Source organism: Saccopteryx leptura, chromosome 4, assembly GCF_036850995.1.
Source record: "Saccopteryx leptura isolate mSacLep1 chromosome 4, mSacLep1_pri_phased_curated, whole genome shotgun sequence".
In the NCBI taxonomy this organism is placed as follows: domain Eukaryota; kingdom Metazoa; phylum Chordata; class Mammalia; order Chiroptera; family Emballonuridae; genus Saccopteryx; species Saccopteryx leptura.
In genome coordinates, this window is record NC_089506.1 from 112,458,444 (window position 1) to 112,482,514 (window position 24,071).

The window sequence follows — 24,071 nt, forward strand, 5'->3', positions numbered from 1 at the left end:
TGATGTTATCTATGTTAGCTTTGGGTTCTTCAAAAATGGCTTTATCATATTATAAAACGTCCCTTCTACCCATAAGTTGTTTTTTTGTTTTGTTTTGATTTTGTGGGTTTTTTGTTTTTTTTTAGTATTTTTGTTATGAAAGACTTCTGGATTCTGTCAAATGCTTTTTCTGCATTATTTGTGAGGACATTGTGCATTTTCTCTTTTTTATTCTATTAATGTGAGATAATTAAAACTATATTTATTGGTCTCTGCCCCTAGTTCCTGGCACAGAGCTCCTAAAGCCCTTCCTTGTAATTCCTTAAATGATAAAAACACTAAGGGTATCTTTTGTTCTAGTATTTGTCTTTGGCCCTGTTACTCACACAATGCCCTTAGAACCATTGTAAATACATGGCTCACAAAAATTAGGGGATCAGGGAATGTGCAGATACTCCAGTACTTTTGACCTTTTGTATAGTGCATTCTGACCAATGAAAGAAAAATTGGTTTTGCATATCATTTGCAAAATTGAACAACTTTCTTTGACTTGTCGTTTGCTTTTCTGATGTTCTTGTTAAATAAAAAAAATCAAATGCTTTTTTTTATTGCTTCATATTCGTTTTGAAATATCCTCTATTTTTGTGAGCAGTACAGTGTGTCCATAAAGTCATGGTGCACTTCTGACCGGTCACAGGAAAGCAACAAAAGACGATAGAAATGTGAAATCTGCACCAAATAAAAGGAAAACTCTCCCAGTTTCATGCCTATTCAGAGCAGTTCGATGTGGGCTCACACACAGATTTTTTAAGGCTCCTTAAGTAGCTATCCCATATAACCTCTACAGACTCGTCACTGACTAATAGCCTACCAGAACAGGGTTTCTTCACCAAACTGCCGGTTTCCTTCAACTGCTTATCCCACCGAGTAATGTTATTCCTATGTGGTGGTGTTTCATTATAAACACGCCAATATTCACATTGCACTTTGGTCATGGATTCGAATTTAGCAAGCCACAGAACACACTGAACTTTCCTCTGTACCGTCCACCTCTCGACTGGCATGGCCGTGGGCTGCTCCACTGTATACACGGTGTTACGTCATCATCTGCGCATGCGCACATGCTGCCACATCATCCTACAGAAACTGGGAGGGTTTTCCTTTTATTTGGTGCAGATTTCACATTTCTGTCGTCTTTTTTTGCTTTCCTGTGACCTGTCAAAAGTGCACTATGATTTTACGGACACACTGTATTAAGCTGCAGGAAAACTACAAGCATCTTTTTTTTCTAGTTAGGCAAGTCTGGGTGGGCTCCTGGATGGTGGTTGGTCACCATGAAGATGAGGCCATAATTAGGAGCTTGGAATTTTCAGCTCCACCCTGGATCCTCCAGAGAGAGAAGGGTTGAACATGAAGGTAATGATTGATCATAACTACATGAGGAAGCCTCCTTAATATTCCTAAGTAGGGGGTTTGGGGAGTTTCTAGGCTGGTGAACAAATCCACACTGGGAGGGTGACACACTCCAACTTCATGAGGACAGAAACTCCTGTGCTCAGAATCTTGTTCTATGTATCTCTTTATCTGACTGTTCATCTGTACCTTTATCATATCTTTTAATAAACTAGTAAATATTAGCAAATGTTTCCCTTAGTTCTGTGAACCACTTTAGTAAACCTGAGGAGGGGTCATGAAAACCTTTGCTATATAACCAGTTGGTCAGAAACACAGGTGATAATTGGGTTTGTGACTTGTATCTCAAGTGTGTGTGTGTGTGTGTCTGTGAGTGTGTATGTGTGTGTATGTAGGAGGAGTAGTCTTATGGGACTAAGCCCTTAACCTGTGAGATCTTATTCTATCTCTGGGTAGATAGCATCATAATTAAGTTAAATTGTAGGACACCTAGTTGTCACAAAGAATTGCTTGGTATGGGAAAACGTCCACACATTTGGTGACCTGTAATATCAGAAGTGAAGTCTTTCATGTAAATAGTAAAAGAGACTCATGGGAAAGAAATTCACAGTAGAGAAGAACTGTGCTTTTCTTTATCCCATAGGAAAAAAGGGAAGTTTTCCTTTTATCAACATATTGTGTTGATTGATTTTCACTTGTTGAACTATCTTTGCATTCTTGGGATAAATCATACTTGATTAAGGTGTGTAATCCTTTCAATATGCTGCTAGAATTGTTTTGCTAGTATTTTTTTTTTTTTTTTGTATTTTTCTGAAGCTGGAAACGGGGAGAGACAAACAGACTCCCGCATGTACCCGACCAGGATCCACCCGGCACGCCCACCAGGGGTCGACGCTCTGCCCACCAGGGGGCGATGCTCTGCCCCTCCGGGGCGTCGTTCTGTTGCGACCAGAGCCACTCTAGTGCCTGGGGCAGAGGCCAAGGAGCCATCCCCAGTGCCCGGGCCATCTTTGCTCCATTGGAGCCTCGGCTGCAGGAGGGGAAGAAAGAGACAGAGAGGAAGGAGAGGGGGAGGGGTGGAGAAGCAGATGGGCGCTTCTCCTGTGTGTCCTGGCCGGGAATCGAACCCGGGACTTCTGCATGCCAGGCCGAAGCTCTACCACTGAGCCAACTGGCCAGGGCCTGTTTTGCTAGTATTTTGTTGAGGATGTTTGTATCTTTTTTTTTCTTTTTCTTTTTTTAGTGAGAAAGAGACACAGAGAGAGAGAGACTGATAGAGACCAACAGGCAGGAAGGGAGAGAGATAAGAAGCATCAATTCTTTGTTATGACACCTTCATTATTATTATTATTATTATTATTATTATTATTATTATTTTACAGGGACAGAGAGAGAGTCATAGAGAGGGATAGATAGGGACAGACAGGAACAGAGAGAGTTGAGAAGCATCAATTATCAGTTTTTCGCTGTGACACCTTAGTTCATTAATTGCTTTCTCATATGTGCCTTCACCGCGGGCCTTCAGCAGACCAAGTAACCCCTTGCTCAAGCCGGCAACCTTGAGTCCAAGCTGGTGAGCTTTTTTGCTCAAGCCAGATGAGCCCGCCCTCAAGCTGGTGACCTCAGGGTCTCAAACTTGGGTCCTCTGCATCCCAGTCTGACACTCTATCCACTGCACCACCACCTGGTCAGGCGACACCTTCATTATTTATTGATTGCTTTCTCATATGTGCCTTGGCTCGCTCCAGCAGAGTGAGTGACCCCTTCCTCAAGCCAGTGAACTTTTGGTTCAAGCCAGTGACCTTGGGCTTCAAGCCATGTCTATGATCCCATGCTCAAGTCAGTGACCCTGCACTCCAGCTGGTGAGCCTGTGCTCAAACTGACAACCTTGGGGTTTCAAACCTGGGTCCTCTGTGTCCCAGTCCAATGCTCTTATTTACTGTGCCAACACCTGCTCAAGCTTGTGTCTATTTTTTAAGGGATATTGATCTATAGCTTGTTGTAAGTGTTGGTGTTAATTCTTTAAATGTTTGGTATAATTTATCATTAAGGCCTTGCACCCTCACTTTTTCTTAGTTGGAAGGTTTTTGATCTGCCTTAATCTCTTGAAATTTATTTTATGCTCCAGGATGTTGTTTATATTCATAAATCTTTTATGTACAACTTGAAAGTATTGTTTAGGATAGTGTTGACCTAAATGTCAATTAGGTCAATTTGGTTTATAGCATTGTTTACACAATTTATATACTTACTAATTTTTTGCTATTTTTTCAATCATTTATTAAGGGTGGGAGTTAAAATCTTCAACATGTCATCAATTTGTCTACTTTAAAAAAATTCTGTGAATTTTTGCTTTATGTATTTTAAAGTTCTGATATCATTGCATTTAGAATTATATCTTCTTGATGAATTGACCCTCTTGTCATTAAGAAATATCCACCTTTATCCCTGCTAACACTTCTTGTCTTGTAGTTTACTTTGTTGTTAACATACCCTTGCCAGGTTTTTTATGCTTACTACATGCCTGGTATATATCTCTTTCCATCTTTTTCCTTTCAGTCTAGCTAGGACTTTCTGTTTAAAGTGTATTCTTGTACACAGAATGTAGTTGTTGCTTACTGTTTAAAAATCTAGTTTGATAGTTGTCTGTCTTTTACTTGGAGCTTTCGTACATTTTTATTTGACATATCAACATAATTATTGTTGATATGATTAGGTTTATGTTTACCGTCTTATTTTCCCTTTTTAATTTTTAAATTTTTTTATTGATTTTAGAGAGAGAGGAAGGGAGGAAGAGAAAGAGAAACATTGATTTGTTTTTCCACTTATTTATGTATTCATTGATTGGTTCTTGTAAGTGTCCAGACTGAGGATTGAGCCCACAACCTTTGTATATTGAGATGATGCTCTAACCAACGTAGCTACCTGGCCAGGGCCTTGTTATTTGTTTTCTATTTGTTTGCCTTATCAGTTTTTGGGGATTTTTTTTTATGCATACTTTTTAGTGAATGAAATATTTTTTAATATTTCATTTTTATTATTCTACTGGCTTTTTAGATATAACTTTTAATATATTTTTATTGTTCCTTTAGAGATTACATTATTTATCTTATAGTTTATATAAAATTAATATGATCAATCCCATTCAATAAAATTTTTATTTTATATATTTTACTTTTCAGTTCTATAATTTTCATACATTTTTTATTGATTTTAATTTATTGTGTTTACATAGATTCTAGTGTTTCCCTGAATGCACCCCCCCTGTATTCCCCTAAACATCTGCCTTGCCCCCTCCCCGTAACGCCTTCCCCCCTCCCTTCAGGTTTATCCCATCTCCTTTCCCTCTGTCCTCTTTTGTTTCCATTTTTTGTTGTTATTCCCCCATTTGTTCACTTTTTATATCTACCTTTTCCTAAAAATCCTTGAACATATTTCTAAAAGCTACCTTAAAATCCTCCTAGGTCATCTTGGCTTTGCTGTTTCTATAGAATGCTTTTATTTTTAAATTAAGGTTTTCACTTTCTTTTTCAATGTCTAGTAATTTTTTATTATACCCTGGACAATATAAATGACACATGATAAGGGGTCTGTTTTATATTATATTCCTTTAAAGGGTATGGTATTTTATTCTTCCAAACAGTTAAGTTGCCAGAGGATGTTTTTAAAACATGCCAGACTTGAATCTAATCTTTGTTAGAGTTGACCTGTTTCAGGTTTGACCTTACTCCTCAGGTCTGACCTTTCTGGGTTTCAGTTGAGTATCGGAAGCACTCAGCCATGTTTCTCGCTGTGGCTATCCTAAGCTGCAGCGTTTCCCAGCCCTGCGTGCCCTTTGATGTTCAATGCTCAGCCCGGTGGCAGCTGCTCCTCATTAAGCCTCACAGAGTCTCATCTTGTGCATACTTTAGCCAAGGACTCTCAGGGAGTCCCCATGCAGAGTTCTGGGCCCTTCCTTTGCACAAATTTCTTCTCTTCGAGTTGTTGACCTGCTTCAGTAGCTCCTGGCTCTGATTTCTGCCTGCCCAGCTCCGCTGTACAGCTGGGTACTGAGTGAGCTCATTTCCCCGCCCTGACCTGGAACGTGAGCTATGGCAGAAGGCTGGGATGGACACAGCACTCACCTCCCGTGTTTCCCTTCACTATTTCTAAAAACCTTATTTGTGTCAAGCTTTGTGTGGACTCTTAAGAAGGATACAAATAAGTAAACAACAAGTAACTTACTATGTAACCAGAGAGAAAATCTGCTATGAAATTCAGAATATTTTACTTGACTTCCAAAATTGGTAATACTAGTTGGTTGATAAAGAAATACGAGATCCATTTTTCTCTAGATTTTTCAGAATTTATATGAAAAAATCTACATCAAGGCTGGGAAGCAAGTGTGAGTAGGATCTCATGTACCGGAGTGTCTTATACACCAAAATGTACCATTGGTACATTTTGAGGTGACAGACTATTATTCTTAGAGGTCTGTCATGCTAGATTCCTGACGATTTATTTTTTAAAGATGTCTGCCTGAAAGTTCTCTTGTAAGGTCTCAGAAATAAAACATAACCAGGGTCTCTTATGAGCAAGTAACTGCTCTGGCTCAGAAAAATGTTTGCTTTTGTCTCAGACTTTTTGATCTGGTTCTTTGGTTCTTAATGCCAGTGTTCATTTTTCCATATCTGTTTATTGGATTCTTACTCTGCCCAGACACTTTGCTGGAATCTGAGAATAGAAGGATAAAAGACCTAGTTAATGCTTTTGAAACAGCTAGACATTTAAATAAATGCAATATAATATGGTTAAGGTTTTTGATAGAGGACGGATGTGGAGACACATAGAATGGTGTTTAGAGGTAGGGAGAAGAAAGATGTCAGGGAAGACTTCCTGGAGATGGTGACCTCTGAGCTGAGTTTCCAAGAGGGTCAGGTTGGAGAGTCTGGAATAGGCAAAACATGAGAGAGCTGAACTTATAAAAGCCTGAGACCTAGGTTATCACAGAACTTTACACAGGGTTCACTGTGCCTAGGAGTTAGGATTTGAGGCAGAGAGTGTAGGGCAGGTGAGCGGACAGTTAGCAGGGCTTAATTATACCACAGCTTTCAAACAGCCATCATGGACAGTTCAAGCAAAGCCTGCCATTCAGCTCAGAGGAGTTGTTTTCCTGTTTTGAATTTGTTTTTCTTCTTACTTCTAAAGCAATACATATGTGTGGTAGGAAATAAAAAATTATGAACAAAATGAAGCAAATCATACCACCCACAATCTTGCTACAAAACATCTTTTTAACAAGTTACAAATCCTTCTAAATCTTTATGTACCTACCATAAAAATGCTATTAAAACTCTATATATTGCTTTGTAACCTGCTTTTTTGTTCAGTTAGTATTTTAGAAACATATTTTCATGTTAATAGACATTCATCTGTATTATTTAGAATATCTGAATAGTAGTATTTCTTTAGTTATACTGCAATGTATTAAATATACATATGATGGTATAAATGTAGTTGAATATTGGACATTTCAATTGGTTTCAGGATTTCGTTATTAGAAATAGAATTTAGATAAACATTCTTGCTCATACCCTAAATTATTTTCCTGAGTCTTTGTCAATAGCTTTATTAAATTTTAGTCTTAAGACAATGAGATTTTAAGATTACCATACCCAGAATGATTAGAAAGCAATGCAAAACCATATACAACCTCCCTCTGTTAATAAGCCTTACTTGTTGCGGTATCCCAAACAGTGACCTCCCTCGCTTTACCTCATAGCAATTGATTATTCAAACCTACCATCTGAAAACGAAGTAAGCTCCCTCCCGAGGAGGTGATAAGCAGAGTTTAGTTAAGTTTAACAGACCCTGGGGCTCTTCTGTGTGCTGGGGAGGGATGAGGGGGTGCCTTAGGGAGCTCAGCTCAGGCTGGGGAGGCAGGTCATCATCTGCAACAAGTGATGTAAGAAAAGTGTGCCTAAGGACTGGGAGGGTACGCAGAAGAAGGGCATGCAGCTCATTGTGCCCAGTTGAGAAAGGAGGCTGGGGTGGGCTGAGGCAACTTCCTGGAGAAGACGCCATGTGTGGAATGACCTCCAGTTTGGGCTGCTGTGAGAGCAGTGAAAGAACTGAACCATTGGGGGTTTGGAATGGGACAAGTGTTCAAGCTAAATGATATCAAGATGCTTTCTATATTAATTAGGGTTCTTCAGAGAAATAGACCAGTAGGATAAATATAGATATATAGAAAGAGATATTTTATGAAGGACTGGCTCATGTGTATGGAGAATAAGTCCCATGATACCCTGTCTACAAGTTAGAGGTTCAGGAAAAGCTGGTGGTATAGTTTCCATCCCCACCTGGAGGCCTATGACCAAAGGCTCAATCTAATATGCAAAGACAGCAGAAGATGGATGTCTTAGTTCAATCAAAGAGCAAGTTTATTCTTCCTTCATCTTTTTGTTCTATTATGGCCTTGATTGGATGATTTTCACACACATGGGTACAGCTGACCTTCTTCACTTGGTCTACCAATTCAAAAGCTGATCTCTTCCAGAACTGCCCTCACAGACGTACCAAGAAGTGATGTTGCCATGGTTTTATTAAATTAACATTTGTGAAATGGAGCACAGAGTGCTGTATGGTGAACCTCTGTTCAACAGGAAAACACAAGAGAAACTGACAGAGAAGTTTGTTATTCACTGGTTCTGGAGGAAGCACATGGAATGCCTCAAGGGGTCACATGGAGACATGAAGGCAAAACAGAGAGAGACAGACAGGACCTGGGACACATGCCTTTATTAGGGTCTGTGGGTGGAGTGCTTTGGAATTCCCAAACTAGGGCCAAAAGATGGGTTCTGGTAAGCCCCATGAGGATCTTATCTGAGGGCTCCTCAGATAAGGACTATCTGTACGCATAAGGCACACAGGTTGTGGGAGGCAGGGGGGACTGTCAGTCACAAGGGCTGTTGGGAAAGTCCATATCAGGAACTCACAACTGCTTATGACCCTGTAGGCTGCTATCTAGGGCATGTGCTTGTATGAGGGGCTAGTGTCAGCTTAAGGTTCCTGTAAGCTGCTTGGTCAAACAGTGAATTCTGAGGCAGCAATACCATGGAGTGGCTTAGTTAAACACTCAACAAATGTTGTATCAGTTGTCTGGGGTTCTCTTAACCCAGTCAAGTTGACACATAAAATGAACCCTCATGTCTTTCTTTTTTTTTTTTTTTTTTTTTTTTCATTTTTCTGAAGTTGGAAACAGGGAGAGACAGTTAGACAGACTCACGCATGCGCCCGACCGGGATCCACCCGGCACGCCCACCAGGGGCGACGCTCTGCCCACCAGGGGGCGATGCTCTGCCCATCCTGGGCGTCGCCATGTTGCGACCAGAGCCACTCTAGCACCTGGGGCAGAGGCCAAGGAGCCATCCCCAGCGCCTGGGCCATCTTTGCTCCAGTGGAGCCTTGGCTGCGGGAGGGGAAGAGAGAGACAGAGAGGAAAGCGTGGCGGAGGGGTGGAGAAGCAAATGGGCGCTTCTCCTGTGTGCCCTGGCCGGGAATCGAACCCGGGTCCTCCGCATGCTAGGAGGACGCTCTACCGCTGAGCCAACCGGCCAGGGCAACCCTCATACCTTTCAATGTTGCAGATTTGTACTTCTCTAAATAACAAACAACTTGAAATGACCTTTCACTTCCATCATGTTGTTTAATCTTCACAATGCCCTACAGGAGAATATATGCTATTCCTGTTTGTATAGAGAAGCTGCAGCTCACCCTGGTGATGGAGAGCGGACTCGGGATCCAAACCTCTCTCTGAATCCAAACCCCAGTTTGTATCACTACATCACATCATTGTTAGAGCTATGTTCTTTAGCATGGGGTGTTTCCTTGGCTGCAACTTCTTTTTTTTTAGTCTGCCCATCCTTTTGGGACAGAAGGGATAAACATTCATGGAGTCCTTACCAAATGCAACATTGTGTTAGATGTTTTTCTTAAATTATCTCCCTTAGTCCTCACTCAGGTTAGGAAGTTCGTGGCTACCCTTACTCTTCCTGACCCTCCTCCCTACCCATTACAGTGTTTGCTCTGTAGAGGTAATATGTTAGATTTAAGCATGACTGTCATAGGCCTGTAGTTGGCCTAAATTCGTCAAGTCCCCTGCTCTGGTGTCCTGAGTACGATCCTGAATGGTTCTGTTTCTTTTCTGTTTAACTATTAAAATGTCAGGCTGGGATTTCTTGTCCATCAGGAGAGGAGAGTCAGGGTGTCAGAGGACAGGAGGACAGAGAAGGGTGGGAGAGGTGACAAAATCAGCAGGATGTCACGATTAAGCCCCAGTTGTTGAATCACATGGGCAGATGTCACTATTCTTCAGATCAACAGTTTATCCTCCATTTCCTTCTAGGCATACAGGAAAAAAATACATTCAGTGAAATTAAACAGATATTTACTAACAAACTAAAAATGAAAGTTCAGTATAAACTCTTTCCTTCCATTGAAATGTTTGGCTGAACTCATGAGAATAGTGATGAGGCCGTTCTTGGCCATTTGAACTGAAATGAACCATGAGAAGAATATTTAGATAAAATGAGAGGGTATTAGGCGTATTAAGTGAAAGTGTACCTTCAGACCCAAGGAGTGAAATGAAAGTTGGCAGGACCACTTTGAAGAATATGAGTGAAGAGGAGTTAGAATGAGGTGTTTTGTTTTTTTTTTTTTTTAAAGACAGTATATTAGGGGAGTAAATGGCTGATAAACAGTGCTTGTATTTTTAGCAAAATAGAGTAAATTGTGGAATTCAAAAGTAAAGAGAATCATGATTCAAGTAAGGTAGAAAATACTCACTACTATTTTTTTTTTAATTAATTTGAGAGAGAGAGAGAGACAGACAGACAGAAACATCGATCTGTTTCTGTATGTGCCCTGACCAGGGATTGAACTGGCAACCTGTGCATGTTGGAATGATGCTAACCAACCGAGCTATCCAACCAGGGCGTTCTCACCATTCTTTTTTTAAAATTATTTTTATTTATTTATACATTTGAGAGAGAGAAAGAGAGAGAGAGAGAGAGAGAGAGAAGGGGGGAGGAGCAGGAAGCACCAAATCCCATATGTGCCTTGTGACCAGGCAAGCCCAGGGTTTTGAACCAGCGACTTCAGCGTTCCAGGACAACACTTGATACACTGTGCCACCACTGGTCAGGCTCACCATTCTTTATATAATCCCTCAATAGAGGATTGCATGAAGAAGATATGGTACATGTATACAATGGAATACTACTCAGCCATAAGAAATGATGACATATTGCCATTTACAACAACATGAATAGAACTTGACAACATTATACTGAGTGAAATAAGTAAATCAGAAAAAGCTAAGAACTACATGATTTTACACATAGGTAGGATATAAAAATGAGACCATGGACATAGACAAAAGTGAAGTGGTTCCCAGAGGGAGGGGGTGTGGGGGGAGGGCAGTAAGGAGGGACAAATGTATGGTGACAGAAAATGATCTGACTTTGGGTGATGGGTGCACAACACAATCAATATTCAAATACTGTAGAGATGTTTACCTGAAGCCTATGTATTCTTATTGACCAATGTCACCACATTAAATTTAGTTTCTAAATTAAAAATATATATTCTTTATCAATAAAAAGCAAACAAATGGAAATAAAGTTTCAGAAGTCAGTAAAATTTTATGGGAATATAAAGTTGATTTTATTAAAGCAAAGTCCAATTCTTGGCCTTAGGAAACTCCAAGCTGCATGCTGACTATGTACAGACATTGGATCTCCTCAAAGCTGTAATTAAGTGCTTTTGTTTTGTTTGTTTGTTTGTTTTTCTCTTTGCTGCTTTGCTTGTCTCTAGAACACTGCTTCCTGCAGGAAGTCAGCACTGTTCCAGAGTTCTGCAGGGCTGGCTAAGGTTAGAAATTGGAGTTGATCCTTTAACTTATTGCACTAATTCTTAGGGAAGAACAAAGATTGGAAGAACATGGTTAGAAGTTTAGCTCTGTGAGATAAATACAAAATATTAAATTGACTCCAACAATTTGAATCAACTTGAAAACTCCCAGTCTCAGGATAAAGAAATATAATCCTATTTTGAAATTCCTGGTGCGATCACAGATTTGGGATTGGTTCTTTTCACGAAGCCCATTAATTAAAAAAGTACATAATCCAAAGTCAATTAAGCATTACAATATTATAAGATTCTTATTTCATCACTTTTCTAAAGTATGAATGACACATTCAACATCAGAAGTTCACATTTTCCACTGGCTGCTGAAACAATGGGACTAATTCCAGTTGGAGGAGCACTCACTGTGGCCTGACCTGTCTCCGAAATAATTTATTGATTCCAGGTGACTTTTACACTGTAGTCATTAGGTTAGGTTTGATGAGAAACGGATACAACTAGGGTTGGGAATTTAAATATGTATTATATTTTTCCTGACAATCAGAAATCAGTTTACCTTGTTTTTGTTGTTGTTGTGTGTTTTTTAGGCTCATGCCCAAATCTGGCATCTCTACAACACTTCTTTCCGCCCAACTCAGGGAGGCCACGTATCCATTGCCCTAAGTTCCCATTGGATCAGTCCTCGGAGAATGACGGACCACAGCATCAAAGAATGTCAAAAATCTCTAGACTTTGTCCTGGGCTGGTTTGCCAAGCCCATATTTATTGATGGTGACTATCCTGACAGCGTGAAGAACAATCTTTCGTCTCTTCTCCCTGCTTTTACCGAGCCTGAGAAAAAGTTCATCAAAGGCACAGCTGACTTTTTTGCTCTTTCCTTTGGACCAACTTTGAGTTTTCAGCTATTGGATCCTCACATGAAGTTCCGCCAGTTAGAATCTCCCAGCCTGAGGCAGCTGCTTTCCTGGATTGACCTTGAATACAACCACCCTCAGATCTTCATTGTGGAAAACGGCTGGTTTGTCTCAGGGACCACCAAAAGAGATGATGCCAAATATATGTATTACCTCAAAAAATTTATAATGGAAACCTTAAAAGGTAGGATGGGGGATAAAATTCTCAATTTCTGCCAAAACTCACTGTTAAAACGATCTTTAAGATGATTTGCCATGAACTATGAGAAATTATAGCTTTTAATCGTAATGTAGAAATTCATTTTAGCAGTAATATGAATGTATTTACCTAACATCTTTCTTATTTGGGGCTTGGAGGAACTTAAATTATTTTTAAACCCATATTGTAAATAGAAACTGGGTTATAATGTATGAAATCACTTGACTTTCAGAATTACTACTCTAGATTTTTAGATTACATTAAGGATTAAGTAAATCCCATGGTATCTAGTGCTCCTAACATGATTTTGGGTTCTTATTTCTTTTTATTTAATTTTTAATTTATTGTGTTTACATAGATTCTAGTGTCCTCCCGAATACATCCTCCCCTCCCCCTTGTCCCATTCCCTGTAGTGCCCTCCCCCTTCCCTGCAGGATTTGCTTTTCTGCTCTCATCCCATCCTAACACCCTGTCATCCCCTTTCCCTCTGACAGCTTTACCTCTGGATCCTTTGATCCCGCCTCTACCTCTATTCTATTCCTCAGTTCATATTGTTCGTCAGATTCCTCAAATGAGTAAGGTCATAAGATATTTTTCTTTCTATGCCTGGCTTATTTCACTTAAAATAATAGTTTCCAGGTACATCCATGTTGTAGCAAAAAGTAATATTTCCTTATTTTTCATGGCCCATAGTATTCCATTGTGTATATGTACCACTGCTTTTTAATCCACTCATCCACTGACGGACACTTGGGCTGTTTCCAGATCCTGGCTATTGTAAACAATGCTGCCACAAACATAAGGGTACATTTCTCCTTTTGAATCATTGATGTGGTATTCTTAGGATATATTCCTAAAAGTGGGATGGCTGGGTCAAAAGGCAGTTTGTTTTTAATTTTTGGAGGAATCTCCATACGGTTTTCCACAGTGGCTGCACCAGTGTGCGTTCCCATCAGCAATGCAGGAGGGTTCCCTTTTCTCAACATCCTTGGCAGCATTTATTATGTGGTGTTTTCTTGATGAGCACCATTCTAACTAGTGTGAGGTGATATTTCATTGTGGCTTTAATTTGCATTTCTCTGATGATTAATGATGTTGAACATTTTTTCCTATGCCAATAGGCCATCTATATGTCTTCTTTGCAGAAGTGTCTATTCATTTCTTTTGCCTATTTTTTAATTGGATTGTTTACATTCCTGGTGTTGAGTGTAGAAGTTCTTTTAAATTTTGGTTATTAACCCCGTCTCAGACGTATTGTCAAATATGTTCTCCCATTGTGTGGTTTGCCTTTTTATTTTGTTCATATTATCTTTAGCTGTGCAAAAGCTTTTTAGTTTGATATATCAATAGTTTCATTTGTTTATCCTGTCCTTTATTTCCCTTGCCTGTGGAAATAAATCAGCAAACATATTGCTGTGAGTGATGTGGGAGAGCTTACTGCCTATGTTTTCTTCTAAAATGCTTATGGTTTCATGACGTACATTTAAGTCTTTTATCAATTTTGAGTTTATTTTTGTAAATGGTGTAAGGTGGTGGTCTAGTTTCATGTTTTTGCAGGTAGCTGTCCAATTTTCCCAACACCATTTGTTAAAGAGACTGTCTTTACTCCATTGTATGCTATTATCAACCTTGTCAAATATCAATGATCCATAAAGCTGTGGGTTTATTTCTGGGTTCTCTGTTCTGTTCCATTGATCTATATACCTGTTCTTATGCCACTACCAAGCTGTTTTGAATACAATGGCCTTGTAGTATATAACTTGACATCAGGAAGTGTGATACCACCCACTTTAATCTTCTTTCTCAAGATTGCTATTTGTGTTCTTTTTTGGTTCCATATGAATATTTGAATATTTGTTCTATATCTTTGAAGTATGTCATTGGTATTTTAATAGAAATTGCATTGAATTTCTAAATTGCTTTGGGTAATACGAACATTTTAATGATGTTTATTCTTCCTATCCACGAACACGGTATATGCTTCTACTTGTTTGTATCTTCTTTGATTTTTTTTATCAATGTATTATAATTTTCTGAGAACAACCGTTTAACCTCCTTGGTTAAATTTACTTCTAGGTACTTTATTGTTTTGTTGTTGCAATAGTGAAGGGAACTGTTTTCTTAATTTCTCTTTTAGACAGTTATGTTGGTGTATAAAAGTGCCTCTGATTTCTGAATATTAATTTTATATCCTGCCACCTTACTGAATTAATTTATCAGGCCCAGTAGTTTTTTGACTGAGACTTCAGGGTTTTCTATGTACAGTATCATATCATCAGCAAATAATGATAGTTTTACTTCTTCTTTTTCAGTTTGGATGCCTTTTATTTCTTCTTCTTGTCTGATTGCTGTGGCTAGGACTTCCAGAAATATGTTGAATAAGAGTGGTGAAAGGGGGCACCCCTGCCTTGTTCCTGATCTTAAGAGGATTGCTTTGAACTTTTGCCCATTGAGTATGATGTTTGCTGTGGATGATCTGTCATAGATGGCCTTAATCATGTTGAGGTGTGTTCCCTGTATTCCCACTTTGCTGAGAGTTTTGATCATAAATGGGTGCTGGATTTATCAAATGCTTTTTCTGCATCTATTGATAGTAATGTGTTTTTTCTCCGTCCTTTTGTTTATGCGATGAATCACATTGATTGATTTGTGAATATTGTACCAGCCTTGCCTTCCCAAAATAAATCACACTTGATCATGATGTATGATTTTTTTCATGTATTGCTGGATCTGGCTTGCTAATATTTTGTTGAGAATTTTAGCATCTAAATTCATCAGGGATATTGGCCTATAGTTTTCTTTCTTTGTGTTGTCTTTGCCTGGTTTTGGAATCAGAATTATGCTCACTTCATAAAAGAAGCTTGGAAGTTTTCCATCCTCTTGAATTTTTTGAAATAACTTGAGAAGGATAGGAGTTGGTTTTTCTTTAAATGTTGGTAGAATTCACCTATGAAGCCATCTGGCCCAGGGCTTTTGTTTGTTGGCAGTTTTTTGATAACTGTTCTGATCTCATTTGTTGTAATCTGTCTATTTAGGTTTTCTGATTCTCCCAGATTGATTTTTGAAACATTATGTTTTTCAAGGAATTTGTCCATTTCGCCTAGGTTGTCTAATTTTTTGGCATACAGTTATTCATAGTATTTTCTTACAATCCTTTGTATTTCTGCTGTGTTCGTTGTTACTTCTCCACTCTCATTTCTAATTTTATTTATTTGAGTCCTCTATCTTTTTTTCTTGGTGAGTCTGGCCAAGGGTTCACTGATCTTGTTTACCTTTTCAAAGAACCAGCTCCTAGTTTCATTGATCCTCTGTATTATTTTTTTAGTCTCTATGTCACTTATTTTTGCTCTGGTCTTTATTATTTCCTTCCCTCTACTTCCTCTGGGCTTTACTTGCTGTTCTTTTTCTAGTTATTTTAGTTGCAGGGTTAAGTTGTTTATTTGAGCTGTTTCTAGCTTCTTAAGGTATGCCTGTAATGCTATGAACTTCCCTCTCAAGACTGCTTTTGCTGTGTCCCACAGATTTTGAGTTGTTGTGTGCTCATTTTCATTTATTTCTAGGAAATATTTTATTTTTTCCTTGATCTCTTTATTGACCCATTCATTATTTAATAACATGCTGTTTAGTTTCTAAGTGTTTGAGTGTTTTTCAGTTTTTCTATTGTAGTTGATTTCTAGTTTCATACCATTGTGGTCAGAGAAGATGCTTGATATGATTTCAATCTTCTTAACTTTGTTGAGATTCATTTTATGCCCTAATATGTAGTCTATCCTACATAATGTACCATGTGCACTTGAAAAGAATGTATATTCTGCTACTTTAGGGTGAAAAGTTTTGAAGATATCTGTTAAATCCAGTTGATCTAGTGTGTCCCTTAATTCTGCTGTTTGTTAATTTTCTTTGTTGAAGATCTACGCAGTGATGTTAGTGCGGTATTGAGATCCCCTACTATTATAGTATGGCTGTTGATCAGACTTTATGTCCATCAAAGTCTGCTTTATATATTTAGGTGCTCCTATATTAGGTGCGTAGATATTTATAATGGTTATTTCTTCCTGTTGGATTGCTCCGTTTATCATTATGTAGTGACTTTATTTATCCCTTACTAAAGTCTTTGTTTTAAAGCCTATTTTGTCAGATACAAGTATTGCTACCCCAGCTTTTTTTTCCATTTCCATTTACATGAAATAATTTTTTCCATCCTTTTACTTTCAGTCTATGTATATCTTTTGTTTTGAGGTGGGTCTCTTGTAGACAGCATATGAATGGGTCCTGTTTTTTTATCCATTCAGCTACCCTATGTCTATTGATTGGAGCATTTAATCCATTTACATTTAAGGTTATTATTTATATGTAGTTGTTTATTGCCCTTTTTTTTTCATTAAATCTACAATCCTCTTTTACTAGATTTTCCCCCCCGCTTTGTTCCATCTACAGCAGACCCCTTAACATTTCTTGCGGCATTGGTTTGGTTGTGATGTATTCCTTGAGTTTTTTTGTTTGTTTGTTTGTTTTTTGTCTCGGAAGCTTTTTATTTCTCCTTCAATTTTAAATGATAGCCTTGCTGGATAAAGAAGTCTTGGTTGCTTGGTTGTAGGTCCTTGTTGTGCACTACTTTGAATATTTCTTGCCATTCTCTTCTGGCCTCAACTGTTTCTGTTGAAAAGTCGGATGTCATACTTATGGGGTTCCTTTGTAGGTAATTGACTGTTTTCCTCTTACAGCTTTTAGTATTCTTTCTTTATCTCTTAGCTTTGGTATTTTGATTATGATGTGTCTTGGGTTTTGTTTTTTTTTAATGGGGTTCTCTCTGCTTCTTGAACCTGTATGAATCTTTCCTTTATCAATTTAGGGAAATTTTCAGGTATTATTTCTTCAATCAGGTGCTCCATTTCTTGTTCTTTCTTTTCTCCTTCAGGAACCCCTATTATGTAGATATTATTTCTTTCATGTTGTCACAGAGCTCTCTTAGAGTTTCCTCAGACATTTTGATCCTCTTTTCTTTTTACTGTTCTGCTTTATGCTTTCATTTATTTTTTTCTCTAAGTCGCTGATTTGATCCTCTGCTTCATCCAACCTGCTTTTCATTCCTTCTAGTGTAGTCTTCATTTCTGATATTGTGTTTGTCATTTCTGTCTTTTTTTATGATTTCCATGTCCTTTTTGATGCTTACAATTTCTCTATTTAGGTGTTCATTAAGTCCATCTATTGTAACTCTAAAATCCTTAAGCATCCTAACAATCATTATTTTATACTCTGCATACGATAATTTGATTACTTCCATTTCATCCAGATCTTTTTGAGGATTTGTCTTGTTGATTCATATGACTGTTTCTCTGTCTTCCCATTGTTTCTGTGTGTGACTTGCAGGCTTGTTCTAGTTGTGGTCTCCTTACCTAGTAGAGCTGCTTTGAAGTCTTGATTTGTTTGTCTTCAGTTTACTTAACTCAGTGGTAGGCTTGTTTACTGATCTCAGCAGGGGGCTTATTTGAAACTATCCAAGAATGCAGTGGGTATGATCTCTGGGAATCTGAAGGCAGGTCATGCCAGCTGCTCTCTGGGGACAGGATGTGGTCTTGGCTTCAGCAGGGGGAGGTGCATCTCAGAGCTCCCTGGAGACCTGAGTTACTGCCCCTTCACCCACTTTCTGCTTTTGGCTGTGTCTTTTGTGCTGATTGGAGCTAGAGAGCTTTCTGGAGGTGGGTCACCTGAAACCATTTTAGACTTGTGCTGTGTGAAGGGATCAACCCCTCCCCCAGCTATGGCCACCTCCACACTGGATGAGTCAGCTTCTCAGGTCATCCCAGGCATTCCTCTGCCCGTCATCGTCTGTCTTGCTTTCCCCACTTTCCTCATGGAAAACAAGCCAGTTCTCTCAGCCCTCCTTGCCCCTAGGGTCCCAGGCAAGTGGCTGTGAGTGATCTTTTCTGCTCTGTCCCTTTAAGGCACCCCTGCCACTTACCACACACAGAACTTTGCTCTTCTCCCCTCTCAATGCTTTCTCTCTGTCTCCTCCAGTCCCTGGATTTCTAGGCTGGGTCTTTGATTCTGAAACTGAGGGCCCCTGTCTCTCAGGGTCTTTCTCCTTGTAATGAGAGCCCTTCTGGACTCTCAGCCTCAGCCTCCCTTTTCTCCTGGAAGCAGGGGAGTCCTCAACATGCCCCTGCACTCCCTACCAGGATTGGTGTGTATTCTTCTTTGCTCCTTGGTTTTTGAGACCTGTTCTTTTAGTCCAAAGTTGGTTTTTCATGATGACTTTTCCTAAATTAATTTGTAATCCAGTTTGGTGGTATGAGCTGGGAGTCTGTGTGTCTGCCTACTCTGCTGCCATCTTGGAATCTTCAGGTTCTTATTTCTTGTACTGAATGAAACATTTAACAAAAAAGGAATATCAGCATTTTCTGGAGAAAATAGTAAGTAGTTCATGGTTTTAAAAGCTTTCTTCATTTATTGCATCTAGTACAATGTTAGGTGCCTAGGATGAAAGGAGACTATCTTCCTGAAAAGCACCCACTAGAAATCTAAATAAAAACATATTGGAGATAAGCACATTTGTGAAGACATTTATTTATAGAGTTATCTGGGTCTGATTAAAACAAGAAGCACACTACATAATTTATTTCCTTAAGTAGTAAAAACCTCAAATGTCTTCAGTCATTAGGTGAGTGTCCAGTGAAGGGTCACTTTTCTCTTGCCCTCTCTCCCCTTTGCAGCTGTCAGGTTGGATGGGGTGAACATCATCGGGTACACAGCATGGTCCCTCATGGATGGCTTTGAGTGGCACAGAGGCTACAGTATCCGGCGTGGACTCTTTTACGTTGACTTTCTGAGTCAGGATAAGAAGTTGTTGCCAAAGTCGTCAGCTTTGTTCTACCAACAGCTAATAGAGAAAAACGGCTTCCCTCCTTCACCTGAAAATCAACCCCTACAAGGGACATTTCCCTGTGACTTTGCTTGGGGAACTGTTGACAACTACATTCAAGTAAGTCATCTGACAAAACCAATCAGCAGTCGCACCAAGCCCTGTCGCTAGTAAGTAGAGCTTCCTTATTAGGTTGTTGTGACTCCTAACACAGTTCTTCGGACCAAACACGGTTCCCTAGGGGCATAAATAGGAACACTACATCCTTCTCTCCAGAAACCTTCCTAGCTTCACTTTGCACTGTAAATCATTCCCAAAGGGGAACAAATGAAAAACATACAAATGTTTAACATCTGATAAGATAGAAATATCCTGTTAACACAGGAGTTTTCAAACCTTTTAAAGCAGGTGAGTTCTTCTATTAATGAAATGTGACACAGAAGTCCACATCATTTGAGAAGTCAGAGGAGCTGCTTGGTCTGAGACAGGTGCATTAGGCAGCTCCCTACTGGGACTTGACTGAGGATTCTCCAATCTTTCAGCAGTAGAGAGAGAATGAAAATTGTCACTTGAAATCATTTCGAGCACTAGTCATTGAGGTGATGAGGAAGTTCTTCAAGATGGTCATCCAGTATCTATTGAGCACTTATTATGTAGTTAGTTCTCAGTGTTATTTTTAATTTACTTATTGAAATTTAAAAATTTAAACGTTAATTTTCTTTAATTTTAAAGGAATCTGTTTTCTAGAGTATGTTCGAAGGGTAAGCACTGATTGGATGCTTAGTATGCACACAGTCCTGTGCTAGTTACTGAAGGTGCTTGGTTGAGGGGCGTGTGCAAGGAAATGAGTAAGATATGACCCCTGCTTTGAAAGGAGTCTTGGGAGAAAATGATGGATATGCAAATAATATAACAGAACAACAGAGCATGATGGTAAGTGAACAGTGTGGTGGTGGGGTTGTTGCTGAGCAGAGTCTGAAAATAGACCAAGTTCAGTATCGATGGATAAGCAATGGGATTTAGCATGTTGAGTGCTTCTAGCCAACTCATTGGTTCTACAGGGGAGGAATAATCACTCTCCCTCTACCCTTCTGAGTTCTTCACTGAGACTCCTGGAATAAAAGACAGATTAACAAGTTTAAACAAACAGAAGTTTATTAACAAGTATATCTCATATACACATAGGAGATACTCAGAGAAAAGTGGGTAACTCCTCAGGTGACTTAGAATTCAGGCTTAAATACCATGTTAATAGGGAAAGGGTTGATGGAATATAAGTCTCTTAAGGGACAGTAAATGATTTTTAGGAAACATTAAATGGGCCCTTATAAGAATAGATGGGAACTATGCTAGTTTGTGACAAAGTCTGTCTGGGTATATTGTTGATTTCCAGCCTCTTCTTTTGTGATGAGAGTCCATCTGTCCTGGTTGATGAAGCTTTGGGGAGGGGACTTCTGACACCGAGTTCCTTTGGAAACACCTGTCTTTAGGCAGATAAGGTGCGGACTGAGGCAGTCTCTTCCTGCATTTGCTCTTTCTCAAGGTCCTGCTGCTCAAAATAATCAGTACACCAAAGGGGCACATTTTGGGGTGGCATGTTCGGTTACCCTTCAGTTCAAAAATATTTGGAAGAATGTTTCGATCTGAAGATAGTCCTTCTAGATTAAATGGGCTGCTCTTTTCTTGTAAACGTCAAATTGCAGTCTTTTATTTATAAGAAAATGAAAAATATCAACACTACTTTCTTTGCTGATTTGTATTACTCATATCTTTTCAGACCTCCAGTTTTAGGGGTGGTCTCAGAGGCAAACCCTTTGCTGACATGTAAGGTGACAGCAAGTCCTCTCAGCTTCGCCCGCTTGGCGGGGCTTTCCTGCCTCCCCCCTCCCTCCCACTGCAGCCACAGCTATCTGCAGCCTCCCTGTCCTAAATTCTTTCCTGCAAGCGAGCTACACAGTGAAGTTCAAGTGGGATGAGAAGGGGCAGGTGTGGTGCTGGAGAGGGAGAAGGGGAAAGGGAGAAGGGAGGCAGGTAGACTCCCCAATCTCTCCTCCTTCTTCCCCTTTAATGGGGTTGGGGTGAGATGGTCCCTGGTCCTTGTTCTATCTCTCGACCTCCTGCCCCTAGCTCCCTGCTGGCCCTGCACCCCCGGTCATTGAGGGCCCATGCTCCTCCCTGATCTCTGATAGTAGCCTCAGCCTGGGCAGGGCATTCCCAGTCCTTTGTGAAAAGACATCTCCACCAGTATCTCTGTGCAGACAGTATGAACTGAGTGACATCGGAGGGAGCCCTTTCACTGCTCATTCCCCACCCATGGGCGTGTTTGCCTCCAGGACTGGGAAGGAGTGGAAGAGTCTTAAGACTATGTACTGTTTTCTCAAAAGAGAAGAGAAATGCTGGTCAGATGGAACAAGTATGGCAGTGAGGAGGAGGGGAAATGAGAGCACCCCTTGTTCAGAAGTACTTGTTTCAGAATTTGATCTAATGCCAGCCACTCCTCAGCCCTGGCCCTTGCCTCTCAGGTTGCACTCCTCTTGTGTCATCAGCTCGGGGTCCCTGCTCCTCCACCGAGCCGAGACCTGCACACCCAGCGCTCTGCTACGCAGAACCAGCCAAACACAAAATTAAGTCATCCTCAACCTCACAGTGGACTTAAACTTCTCTGGAAGCTCTTTTGTGGGGAAAGGCTGTAATTGCTATTTTTCCTGCTTTTCACCATGAGCTATGTATTATTTTGGTAGTGTCCTTCCCAAACTAGCTTCCTAATTGACAAAGTGAAAACAAGTTTTTGGTTAAGGCAGTTCTAAGGAATGTGAGCATATACTTTATTAGTGGTACTCTATACTTTTAATACATTATATTAAAGTCCTGAGAGGTGACTTCTAAACTATTAAAATTTATCTTTTTCCTCCTGCCTAGTTTTTCAAAATCCTAATATTAATGAGACATGTATTTTACTTGAAAATCTTTAAAAATCACATTTCATTAAGCACACTGCTTGTCTGAAGTCTGACTTTAGGCTTATTTACCTGGATTGTCATTATGTTTGAACCTAATTTTTCAGCTGACAGTGTTTTTCCACAACTACGGACTCTCAGTGGATTAAATAGAGACACTGCTACACACCGAGGACATAGGGCTCCTTCAACATTGGTCATGTTAGGAGAGAGCTTCTTCTGTAACATACTAAATACATATACTCTCCCTGTTCCTTCTGAAAGAATCAGTTTTATTATTACATTTTTTATTAAGAAATAAGTCAACTAATTAATGGAGGTTAGATAAAGTTTTGCCTAAATTCTATCATTTCTAAATGTTCTGTATTTTTAAGAAATAGATTTTCCTGTCCTGGCGGTTGGCTCAGTGGTAGAGCATCGGCCTGGCGTGCGGAAGTCCCAGGTTCGATTCCTGGCCAGGGCACACAGGAGAAGCACCCATCTGCTTCTCCACCCCTCCCCCTCTCCTTCCTCTCTGTCTCTCTCTTCCCCTCCCGCAGCCAAGGCTCCATTGGAGCAAAGATGGCCCGGGCGCTGGGGATGGCTCCATGGCCTCTGCCTCAGGCACTAGAGTGGCTCTGGTCACAACAGAGCAACGCCCCCTGGTGGGCGTGCCGGGTGGATCCCAGTTGGGCGCATGCGGGAGTCTGTCTGACTGCCTCCCCGTTTCCAGCTTCAGAAAAATCCAAAAAAAAAAGAAAGAAATAGATTTCCCCCCCAAAAAACTTATAGGTTAGTCTGTCATACTTGTTTTCAAATAAACTGAATAAAAACTGGTGTTTTGGAACAATTATGTAAGAAAAGACATAAATTTAGTCAACTCAGAGTTCTATAAAAATAATTCAAAAGTTCCTTCAAGCTATAAACACTTCAAAAGAGCATGCAAATGTTTTCTCCTGCAAAGCTGAGGAAACATTATTGGTGAGTGCATCACGGTGGAAAAATACTGCTGATGGCATTCCCACAGTACTGGGGGAAATGCATGGTGGGTGCTCCACAAGGGACAAGCCCCCAGAAAAAGCAATTTCCCTCTGAGACACTGGTTTTTATTACTTTCCTTTATGAACACAGCACTGACCCGTCCAGAGAAACAACAGCTCATTTGCAACAGGCCCGTAAAACTGTGAAGAAACCCCTATTAGAGTTTCAAAACTGGAGCTTGTCTGACCCTGGCTTTTCTACAGAGGGTCACAGCAAAGTAACCTTCTCTATAGAGATTATTCCCCAGGAGAGAAGGGGCGAGGCAACAGTCTGGGGTGCACTTTCAGTGTGCATCCCCTCCCCGGTTTCCACGTGGAGGGAGGATGTTGTCATTCTAAATTTACAATTTGTCCGCTTCCCTGAAAATCTGTCCTATTTTCATTTTGAAGATTTTTTAAAAGTTTATTGATTGAGTTTAGAGAGAGAGGAATAGGCAGTGAGAGAGAGGGAGATTGATAGAGAATCATCGATCTGTTCTTGTATGTGCCCTGGCCAAGGATCGAACTGGCAACCTATGTACATCAGGATGACGCACTTTGATGTCAGATGTTGAGAGCCACATTGGGCTGATCGTTACAGACAAACAGAAAAAAGACTTAAACACTGTTAAAAAATAAATCTCATACAGGTGGATGACAATATTGTTCCTATGTCCACATTCTTTGTCAGTTTCTACCATTAGTCTGGTTGAATTTGATAAACTTGGTCATCAACCCCAAAGCTAATAAAAGTCAACAGTTATGCTTATTTAGTAACTCCTCATCTGAGAGCAAATCTCAGTGTAGAATGTGATTTTAAGAAGCACAGTTTAATATATATA

General features: G+C 39.8%; 1 protein-coding gene across 1 annotated transcript in view; it reads left to right on the forward strand.

Moving 5' to 3' along the window:
- Positions 1–24,071, forward strand: part of KL (klotho) — a 61,474-nt gene that overhangs the window by 32,601 nt on the left and 4,802 nt on the right. The window contains exons 2-3 of the mRNA XM_066381021.1: positions 11,887–12,397; positions 19,126–19,394. Of these exons, the coding sequence (XP_066237118.1) occupies positions 11,887–12,397; positions 19,126–19,394 (780 nt within the window). The remainder of the gene's footprint in view (positions 1–11,886; positions 12,398–19,125; positions 19,395–24,071) is intronic.